The sequence below is a fragment of the Cyanistes caeruleus genome, chromosome 3, assembly GCF_971803275.1.
Source record: "Cyanistes caeruleus chromosome 3, bCyaCae1.hap1.1, whole genome shotgun sequence".
Taxonomy (NCBI): Eukaryota; Metazoa; Chordata; class Aves; order Passeriformes; family Paridae; genus Cyanistes; species Cyanistes caeruleus.
The window spans coordinates 118,217,971-118,229,200 of NC_141703.1; the positions used below are offsets into that span (position 1 = coordinate 118,217,971).

At 48.9% G+C, this 11,230-nt stretch overlaps 1 protein-coding gene across 1 annotated transcript; it reads left to right on the forward strand.

The window, feature by feature from the left end:
* The first annotated feature begins 160 nt into the window (after positions 1 to 160).
* Positions 161 to 3,958, forward strand: LOC147654506 (uncharacterized). The gene is made up of 4 exons (XM_086883812.1): positions 161 to 167; positions 704 to 851; positions 941 to 1,119; positions 2,558 to 3,958. The coding sequence occupies exons 1-4, from the start codon at positions 161 to 163 to the stop codon at positions 3,394 to 3,396; spliced, it is 1,173 nt and encodes a 390-aa protein (XP_086739938.1). The 3' UTR covers positions 3,397 to 3,958.
* Positions 3,959 to 11,230: the final 7,272 nt, after the last annotated feature.

The following is an 11,230-nucleotide window of genomic DNA, read 5'->3' on the forward strand; positions in this document are numbered from 1 at the left end:
CGTGTCTGTCTTCCTCCATCTAAAGAGATATAACATGATTTAAGTCAGATTTTGGTTAAAATTGTGGTAAGTAAAACTTGTAGCAATTCCAGTGATGCACCTCAGGGATCTTATCAGCCCATGAGCTGTGTGTTCAAGTCATGCTGCCGTAAAGTCATATATGATAGGTTAGTCAGGCCCTGGTTTAGTTTTGCTCTACATTGCTTTAAGAAAAAATATATTTTTATATATATGTGTTGCATTCTGTTTGTTAATTCTGTTTGATTTGATGGTATGTTCCTGTTATCCCCCTGTTACTGTCAGGTAGTGGTTTTGCCCAGCTGTCAATTTAGTAAACCCCTCCCATTGTTCCTGAATCTTCCCTGCTTATCACCCTCAGCCTGCCCCTAGCCCTTGTCCGTCATTGTTAATCCTGCCCTTTATTCCAGCATTTTCCATGCCCTTCATCCCCTACTCGAGGCCCCATTGGTGTTGTGACCACCGCCCCACCCATGTTTTCCTCTCATTGGTCCCAAGTGTTGTAAACCCCTCCTTCGTCTCCTCCCAGGTTGTGTCCTGATTGGTCTTTCAGTTTGTACCCTCCCCTCTTTAAATTTAGAAGCACAGAGCTGTTCGGGGCTCAGTTGCTCTCCTCTCTTACCATCCCAGTCCTTTCCCCTGTCATTGCTCCCTTTACCCTTCAATAAAACCTGTTCCTGGGAAGACAAAGAGACTCTGAGCCTCCTCCATCCCTTTACTGAGACCCGCGACGCCTGGGATCTACAGAGCCCGAGTGCAAGGAGCTCTGGAGGTTCGGCACGTGGACTGTCGTTCCTGTGTCGTTCCCCACTCTTGGCGCTGCCATTAGCCAAGTTGTCCAGGGCTAGCCCGAGGCTTGGAAAAGTGTAGAGCGCAGCGTCAGTTGGCGCCCAACGTGGGGCCTCTCTCCTGTGGATTGAAGACCCCCGGAGGAGTCTATCGGATTGTGGAATATCAAAGACTTTTGGGCGGCAGCTACCCCGGTGGGAAGCAGACCCATTTTTGTTGGGTGGCGCTCCCGGGGATCGAGGCAGCAACCCTCAGCGTGCAGAGGATCGCCTCGGGGTCGCAGACACCTCCTACAGCTGTTGTCCGGACCTGGTGAGTCCCCCAGAGGGGAAAGTGTGGGCTTCCCCGGGGTGGGGGAAGGTGGTGCAGGTCCAGACCCTTATTTTCTGTTCTTTTCTGTTGTCCTTTGCTGTTAGGAGGTGGTGGGACTGCTGAGCCGGGGGTGTAGAGATGGGTGCACGCATGTCGGCTCAGCAGAGGGGGATTTTTCACCAAGTTGTGGGTGTCCTTGAGGGTGGGGGTAAAAAGTTTTCCCGAGGGTGGGTAAAAAGACTGGTGTGTTGGCTGTTCCTGCATTACCCCCAAGTGTCCCCTGAAAATATAAGCTCAATTTTGTTTTGGAATTCAGTTGGAACCAAATTAACATTATTAGTTAATCAGGGGGACAAGACAGCTGCAAAATTGATTCCACTTTTTGTTTTGATTCACTCGGCTCTAATGGAAAAAGGGGAAGTGCAGGGACAGCCACCACAGTCTTCCCCAGTTTCCCCAGTTTCCCAGTCCCCGTGTGCCTCAACCCCTGATCCTAAGTTGGGGGAGACCTGCGGAGCAGCCTGTGCTACACAGGGCTCCAACAGTGGCAGCAGTCTCCCTGGCTCCCCACGTCTCCCTCAGAACCCTTGCCCTGGCAACCCTGGCCAAGCTGCCAGAGCCCCTATCCATCCCCCTGCTTCCCCAGTTGCTAATCCCAAGTTAAGTGCTTCCCAGGTTGTTGATCCCCAGTTAAATAAAGTTGTGAACCCCCAGTTTTTACCCCAGAACCTGTGTCCCCCAGTATCCTATTGTTCCCATATGTTCCCTTATTCCTTCCCCGAGCCCCAAAATGGCCCCCGGAGGGCACAAGATGGCGGGGACCGCATTGTCAGCCCCCCCTCTTGTGCTTCTTCTTCCCACAATCCCTTTCTTCCCCCCGTGACCAACCCCTTCCTCCCTAGCTCCTCCTTTTCCTCCTACCCTGACCCCTCCTACTTCCCCTCGAGAGATTCCTCCTCCTCTGGGGTGTGTCCAATCAACTCCACACCCCCAAACCCCGCCTCTTCCTGCTGTTGCTCCTCCCTCACACCCTCCTCCTCAGGTAGTCCTCCAGCCCCGCCCCTTCCGGCTCCTGGTTCCCACGCTCCTCCTTCCGGTTCCCACGCTCCTCCTTCCGGTTCCCACGCTCCTCCTTCCGGTTCCCATGCCCCTATATCTGGTTCCCACACTTTGAAAACCGGAAGTGACAAGCCTGTGGACCAGAACCCGGAACAGGCAGAAATTGTCTTTGCTGCACCGGTCAGTTTTCGTGGAAGGGGGGGGAGGTACCGAGAATGGGAAGCCTTCTCCTTCCAGACTAAGAGGGAGCTGTGTAAAGCACAGAAGGAGTTTGGGAGAAGAAGCGAATATTTTAAGGGTTTACTAAAAGCTACCTTCTCCACGAATGAAATGGTCCCTCATGACCTAAAAGAATTATTTTCCTGCCTCCTTTCCCCAGCTGAATTCAAGCTGTGGAAACAGGGGTGGAAGAGGTCATTAGAGGCCATCCTTCCGGAGCTGTTGCACAGCGAAGAAGCCGCGGTTGACGCGGATGAAAACCCTCTTACCCTAGATCACCTGTGCGGCGAAGGGAATTGGGCAAAGCCAGAGGAACAGGCCAGGGTGTTGCCCCGGCCTGTACTGATCAAAATTGCGGAGGCAGCAGAAAAAACATTCAACACTTTACCCGAGGAGGAACCCCAGATTAACTTTTTGAACATCAAACAACTCCCTAATGAACCATTTACCAAGTTTGTGGACAGGCTGCAAACTCAGGTGGAAAAACAGGTAGAGAAAGCGGAGCTGCAGGAACAGTTTGTGTTAGAAGCAGCTAAAGCCAACGCGAATGAAGCCTGCAAGCAGGTGATCTTCAGCCTGCCTCTCTACCCGCCTCCGACGCTGGACATCCTCATTGAAGCCTGCACCAAGAAAGTTCCAATGGTGGGGGTGTCCAAAGCCATACCACTGCCAGCGCCGAGGAGGATGCCTACTGCAGCCGTGACCCAGCAACCGACGGGCCAGTTTCCACCACCACCTGCACGGCCGTTACAGTGTTACCGCTGCGGGCAGCCGGGTCACATAGCAAGAGACTGTCCAGCTGCCCACCCTTGCCGAGGACATTTGGGAAGCAATTTGGGAGGAGGGGCTAAAGAGGGGGTAATAAAAAAAAAAACTAGGAGCGCAGCGCGAACCTGTCCCGCGCAAAGCGAGAAATGGGGCAGGTCTCGCAGGGGAGGGGGAATCACAGAATCGGACATGGCCTATATACCGGACGCGACACTTGGTTACTGTTCGTGACATCTTATTTCAGTCCCAGCGCTGGACGGTAGTTGCTGTGGACCCACTGGAGGGGACAACGATGAGTTTAGGACACGTCAGTAAGTACATTGCCATCGGGGACACCAAGCACACTCCCCCAGAGATTGAGATTTCTCCGATCACCTTCCCAGGTGGTCCGGAGAACCTCATTCTCCTGGCGCGCTGCACTCACCCACCATACTTCCTCCCTAAAGGCCAGATCATCGCCCAGTTTATCCCCATTCCCGAGGGTATCCCAGTAGACGACCACGCACCAGGCGTCTACTGGGCGGAAGTAGTGGGTGAGGATAAACCCATCATAGACTGCAGCGTCAAGCAGGGTGCAGAATCCTTACAGATGAAAGGTCTGCTTGACACAGGAGCGGATGTGACGATCATCCCTGAAAGGAGATGGCCGTCACATTGGGAATTGCAACCCGTGGCAGGGAAGATACAGGGTATAGGGGGTACCCAATTGGCTCGGATTTCAAAGAGTGTGGTACAAATTGCGGGGCCGGATGGGCAATTGGCAAACTTACGCCCATTCGTTGCAGATTATCAGGTTCCCTTGTGGGGGAGGGATCTCATGTCTCAATGGGGGGTGAAGATTGAAATCCCGAAAACCCCTCGGGATTTTTAGAAGCGGCCACTGTGGAGCGCCCTTTCCAGAAGTTAGATTGGACCACTAACGAAGCGGTCTGGATTGATCAGTGGCCGCTCAGGAAAGATAAATTGAAGGCGCTCAACGAACTCGTGGAGGAGCAGTTAGCGAAGGGTAATATAGTCGAGACCACCAGCCCTTGGAACTCCCCGGTATTTGTAATCCGTAAGCCGGGGAAAGACAAGTGGCGGCTCCTTCACGATCTTCGTGAAATCAACAAGATCATTGTAGACATGGGACCTCTTCAACCAGGGATGCCTTCCCCAACCATGCTCCCTCGAAATTGGCAATTGGCAGTAGTTGACATTAAAGATTGTTTTTTCCAAATTCCCCTGCACCCTGACGATGCCCCACGGTTTGCCTTCTCGGTGCCCACCCTTAACCGAGAAGCCCCAATGAGGAGATTCCACTGGCGAGTATTGCCGCAAGGCATGAAAAATTCACCTACCATTTGCCAGTGGTACATCTCCTCATTGCTGTCTCCTGTTCGCGCCAAAATGGGGGAGGTCATCATCTACCACTATATGGATGATGTCCTACTGTGCGCCCCCCATGACAATCTGCTTACTCGAGCGCTTGACCTGGTGGTTGAAGTTTTGACCTCTGCAGGATTTCAACTCCAGGAGGACAAGGTTCAAAGGATGCCACCCTGGAGGTATCTGGGTCTGCAGATCGCTGAGAGGACCATTGTGCCTCAAAAATTGGCCATAAACAGCGATCCAAAAACTCTGGCAGACCTCCATTCCCTGTGTGGGACTTTGAACTGGGTCAGGCCTTGGCTGGGCCTCACTACTGAAGACCTAGCCCCCCTCTTCATCCTATTGAAGGGGGAGAAGGAGCTGAGTTCTCCTAGGTCCCTGACCCCAGAGGCGAAGAAAGCCCTTGAGAGAGTGCAGGAAGCCCTGATGGAGAGGCAGGCACACAGGTATGAGCCAGCCCTGCCATTTGAGTTTATTGTATTAGGGAAATTGCCACACCTGTGTGGGCTGATATTCCAGTGGGACCGGGGCTCTAAGGACCCTCTCTTAATTATAGAATGGGTTTTCTTGAGCCACCAGAGGTCCAAAAGTGTCACCAGGCCACAGGAACTGATGGCTCAGCTCATCAGGAAAGCTCGAGCAAGGCTTCGGGAGATGGCTGGGTGCGATTTTTCATGTATACGGGTGCCAGTCAGCTTGTCTCGGGACAAAGCGTCCCCAGACAAGCTGACTAAAGAAATGTTTAACCAATTATTGCAGGAGAATGAGACCCTCCAGATTGCTTTAGATAGTTACAGTGGACAAGTTTCAGTCCACGCCCCTGCACACAAATTTTTCAATGCAAAATTTAATTTGCTTCCAAGAGAAATTAGGAGCCGAAGACCCCTCAAAGCTGTGACTGTTTTTACAGACGCATCTGGAGCATCCCACAAGTCAGTGATGACTTGGAGGGATCCTCAGACTCAGCAGTGGGAAACGGATATTAAGTATGTGGAGGGATCTCCACAGGTTGCTGAGTTAGATGCGGTCGTCAGGGCTTTTGAGAGGTTTTCTGAACCATTCAATTTAGTAACTGATTCGGCATATGTTGCAGGGGTTGTAGCGAGAGCTGAGAATGCAGCTCTCAAGGAGGTGTCTAATCCCCAGCTATTTGAGCTGCTTTCGAAACTGATTTATACCGTTTCTCACCGAAAGCAGCCCTTTTTCGTCATGCATGTGAGATCGCACACAGAGCTCCCTGGCCCAGTAGCTGAGGGAAACGAAAGAGCAGATTCCCTCGCTGCCCCTGTTAGAATGGCTCAGCTCCCTGATGTTTTCCAGCAAGCCAAGTTGAGCCATCAGATGTTCCACCAGAATGTGCCCGGACTGGTCCGCCAATTCCACCTGAGGCGAGACCAGGCCAGGGCCATTGTGGCCACATGCCCACACTGCCAGTCCACCGCAATGCCGTCCCTGGGATCGGGGGTTAACCCTAGAGGCCTTGGGAGCTGCGAGGTGTGGCAGATGGATGTCACCCATATCCCCGAATTTGGTAGGTTCAGATATGTTCACCTCTCCATCGACACCTTCTCAAGTGCAGTCTACGCCTCTGCCCACACAGGAGAGAAAGCTGAGCATGTCTGTAAACATCTCATGCAGGCTTTCTCTGTGTTGGGGGTCCCCAGAGAGATCAAAACAGATAATGGCCCAGCATATACCTCCAGGAAACTGGAGGATTTCCTGCAAGAATGGGGAGTGGAACATAAAAGAGGCATCCCACACTCCCCCACAGGCCAAGCAATCGTTGAGCGAGCCCATCAGTCGCTCAAACGCGTCCTGACCCATCAAAGAGAGACCATGAAGGGCTGCACCCCACAGGACCGGCTGTGCAAAGCTCTTTTTACTATCAATTTCCTAAATTGTTCAGATAATGATTTAAACCCTCCAGTGGCCCGGCACTTTATATCAACCAGCAGCTACCAGTTGCAACACCGCCCTCCAGTGCTGGTTCGAGACCCAGAGACCCAGAAGATCACGGGTCCATTTGAGCTGGTGACCTGGGGGCGAGGTTATGCCTGCATCTCCTCACCCCAGGGGCTAAGGTGGATCCCGCAGAGGTGGGTGAAGCCTTATGCCCCCAAACATCCAACCAGGCCACCCGACAGCCCAGAGAAAGAAGCCACGTCCGAATAGGCCACCCCCCCCGATCCCCAGAGAAGAGGAGGAGGAAACCTCGAGTCCCTTTCTTTATGTTAACCCGCATTTCCTAGTATACTAAACCAAGCGTATGGTTTTGTTTTTTTTAGAGGGAGCCATCCTGGATATGACAGCCCTGAGCATCGCCCCAACTATCGTACTCCTGATGCTGCTGGTGACCCGGACAGCAATGTGGATCGTGCCTCAGCCCAAACAGAATGTTTGGGTCACGCTGGCAAAGTCCCTGCAGCGTGACGAATTGTGCCTGTCCACTGGAGCGACAGGGAATCCAATGGCCACTTGCCTGGTGGGGATCCCTCTCAAACCGGAAGAATTTCCCGATACCTTAACCGCCCTAGTTAGAGATGCCAATCAGGGGAAGCCGGCTCATCGTGTTGTTCGTTCCGTTCCATCATACAAAATTAAAAGGCCTGTCCAGAACCCCCTCCTCCTCTGGAGAGACTGGCAGGACAAACTCGAGCGAGCAACCGAAGAGCCGCAGGAATTCGACTTACTAGACTCTTCCCCGGCATCGTTTTGTGTTCATTTCAAATACCGCCCCTCTGACCCAGCCCCATATCCCCAGGTCATTCAAGTAAATAAGCAGTTCCAAGCTGCCAAGTGGTGCAACACCATCGCGCACGTCAAAATGCCCTCAACCCTTGACCCTTCCCCTCGTAAGTTACCTAAGGGTCTATTTTTAATTTGCGGGGATCGGGCATGGGCAGGCATCCCCTCTCGCCTTCTCGGAGGGCCGTGCACATTAGGCCGGTTGTCCTTGTTTTCCCCCAACACGACCCAAATTGACAATTGGTCCACAAGAAATAATTCGACTAGCAAGAAACGCAGCCTGGATGATTTAGATCCAGACTGCGATTCCGAAATTTTTCATTGGAGTAAACTAAAACGGGTGGCAGTGTCAGTGTTTTTACCTTGGGTAGCCGCTGCCAAAGCCCTGGGTGAATTAGGACGTTTTGAGTGTTGGGTAGTAAAGCAAGCTAATTTAACGTCAACCGCGCTGAGCGACCTCCTCGAAGACGAGGAGATAACCAGGCGAGCCACCCTACAGAATCGTGCAGCCATCGATTTCCTGTTGCTTCTGCATGACCATGACTGCAGGGAGTTTGAAGGACTCTGTTGCATGAACCTTACCACCAAGAGCCCCAGCGTCCGCCAGACCATCGCGGAGATGCGAGGCATGATCCACCAAATCAAGCAAGAATCCAACGACTGGGTCACCAACCTCTTTTCAGGATGGGGACTGTCCGGATGGCTTCTCTCAATTATTAAGACTGTGTTGTGGGTTGTTTTTGTTATTTTTATGATCTTAATCGCATTTGCAGTGCTGCGAAGATGTCTAGTCCAATCCATTCTTCACCTTCTGTCTCCCCCACCGCAAGTTAATAATGTTAATTTGAACCCGCTTCCCTCCTCCTCACCTCCACCTTCTCTTGCTCCTGAATGGTTTGTTATACCCTCTGCTCCCCCTGACCCTGCAACATCCTCTTTCTAAAAAAGAAAGGGGGAGATGTTGCATTCTGTTTGTTAATTCTGTTTGATTTGATGGTATGTTCCTGTTATCCCCCTGTTACTGTCAGGTAGTGGTTTTGCCCAGCTGTCAATTTAGTAAACCCCTCCCATTGTTCCTGAATCTTCCCTGCTTATCACCCTCAGCCTGCCCCTAGCCCTTGTCCGTCATTGTTAATCCTGCCCTTTATTCCAGCATTTTCCATGCCCTTCATCCCCTACTCGAGGCCCCATTGGTGTTGTGACCACCGCCCCACCCATGTTTTCCTCTCATTGGTCCCAAGTGTTGTAAACCCCTCCTTCGTCTCCTCCCAGGTTGTGTCCTGATTGGTCTTTCAGTTTGTACCCTCCCCTCTTTAAATTTAGAAGCACAGAGCTGTTCGGGGCTCAGTTGCTCTCCTCTCTTACCATCCCAGTCCTTTCCCCTGTCATTGCTCCCTTTACCCTTCAATAAAACCTGTTCCTGGGAAGACAAAGAGACTCTGAGCCTCCTCCATCCCTTTACTGAGACCCGCGACGCCTGGGATCTACAGAGCCCGAGTGCAAGGAGCTCTGGAGGTTCGGCACGTGGACTGTCGTTCCTGTGTCGTTCCCCACTCTTGGCGCTGCCATTAGCCAAGTTGTCCAGGGCTAGCCCGAGGCTTGGAAAAGTGTAGAGCGCAGCGTCATATATGTACTTTAGAACATGTATGAGTGTATATTTCATACTATATGTGGATTCTAAGATGGTCTGTGTAGTACTTTTTTTTTATTGCTAAAGTTATTACTAAAATATTTGCATATAAATAGCTTCTTCTAAAGATCTAGTTGATTTAGTCAATCATTTTATAACCTAGAATCCCATGGCATATCTACACAGAGATTAATTTTGAAATGACTTTCAATGCAGTGATTTGTCAAAATTACTTTTTTAGGTCACCTTTGGTATTATTTTCTGCAGTTCTGAGAATTAGACTGATTCTAATTTTCTGTGTGACTATATTTCTACTGTGGCTTTAGGGAGAAACAACCCATTTCTTGCAGATAGTACTTTATTATGTATCTTTGGGACAGACCTTGTGACTTGCCTCAAAGAGAACATAGCATGGATTCCTCATATCCTTCGATCTCTGACTTCAATCCTCAGACCTTCCCCCAGGTATTGACAATCATCTGCTGTTGGTGTTGTTGCTCTCTAGCTGTGGGAAATGTCTGCAAGCCATGTGCAAAGCTGTGCTCAAAATGCAACAGCACTTAGAGCATCTCTGAGGAACCTCAGTGCTTTAGTGAGAAGTCCCAGCAGGCCATGTGTGATTAAAAGGATGAAGTTTGTAATACTTTACTCAGAAACACAGTTTGATACCAGAAGACAGGAAGGCCGCTGTCTCCCAAATGAGTACAGTGCAAAACTCCCATCCCCTAAACAAAACTGTACCTAGTTATCCAGCTTTTCTAAGGAGCTGTAAGGCAAGGAGTGATCAAAAAAAAACCTCCATGGGAGTGTGGGACTTCTGCCCCAGGAGTGTTTGTGCTTCTCATCTGCTTCCCTGAGGCTTGTCTGTATGTTAAGGTACATAAGAAATTAAGGAACCTAGAGCTCTTGTATTTGCATCTCACCAGTCTCTGAATAGTAGACTAACCAGGGCCTGAGATGGACACTCTTACTGTATAGTTGAGCATTTGCTGACACATTTTTCTGTAACTAATCATGCTTGTTTTACCAGCAAGCATTGCAAAAAAAGATCCTCTTTCTACAAGTCATAATCCTGCATGAAGTAGTAGGGTAAGCCATTTTTTCAGAATTACAGTTCCTGTTACAAGTTCATGTAGATCCTGTTTGGGGAGTTGTGTTTTTACCCCATCTCTAGGACTAGAGATCATTGAAGTATTTTAGGCTCTACCACACTCTTGTCAGGAAGTTGCTCTATGTGTCTCTATGTGCCTGAGGCTGTAACTTCTGGCAGACTTAACTTGCCAGCTCAGTAGTGATAAAGACTAAATAAACACTCCTCTATCTGGAACTTGCATGGAGTTAGGAAAGCTGGCAGTGTTATTAATATTCATTACTGTTTGCATAAAAATGTACTTCTTTCAGATCTTACATGATCAAATCTTCAATGTTTTCCTAGCTGTTGTCTTCATTCTAATAGCCAACTCTAAAAATATTTTCTTTTTATATCTCAGACTGATTTTGATCTTTGAATTCATCCTCAAACTTGTTCACTGGATTATCTTAATTTTTTTTCCTCTTACTGTTCATTGTTAGCTGATGCTAACAATGCCCACAATGGCATGATTAGCTTTCATCCCAGTGATACATAGTTCTCCTTACTGAATTTAGTTTAGTTTGGGTTTGAAATATTACAATCTTTTAACTTTAGTTACAGGAAATTTTCAAACTTTTCTTGCCTTAGCAACTGCAGAAGTCATCTGTCTAGCTCTTACAGGAAACTTCTTGAAAATAATGTTAAAAATTGATGTTTATTATTCATTGTGGATTTGGAATGTAAAATGTAGTTCATGCCAAATTATCTGATCTTCTGAAAAAAGTGTTTTCTGAGAACTGACTGACTGCCACCAACAGGACTGCTGGTGTACTTAAACAAAGACTTGGGGTTTAAAAGTGTTTTAAAGGAGAATATGTATTTCCATTTAAATCGTATAAAGGTTTGAAGCCTTTCCAAAATATATCTGAACTGACAGCTTTCTTAGCAAGAGCCTACTGTACTTCTAAAATACCCAGTCTGAGATGAGGATTAAATTGGTGGCCTCAGCTGCAAATAAGCTTAGGCTGGACTTTGATTACAATGTAATTGCCAATATTGCTAATTCCTTTGCTATGTGAAACTAACTAAATAATATCCAACATACATTTTGCAAAATATAATGAATTTTAAAATAGAAGATAACTTAGTAAAAGAGAATGGTGGATAAAATTCTGGGCGCATTCAACGTACTGTTCATGACAAAAATATGTTTTACTTTTGGTGTTGCTTTTATTAATGGGAAGTTG

What these genes read in the sequence shown, in the direction of transcription:
- LOC147654506 (XM_086883812.1), top strand. An exon ending in TTGGCGCTGCCATTAGCCAA is followed by an intron (nt 852 to 940) that starts GTTGTCCAGGGC and finishes TGTGGATTGAAG; the next exon opens with ACCCCCGGAGGAGTCTATCG. An exon ending in ACAGCTGTTGTCCGGACCTG is followed by an intron (nt 1,120 to 2,557) that starts GTGAGTCCCCCA and finishes TCCTTTCCCCAG; the next exon opens with CTGAATTCAAGCTGTGGAAA.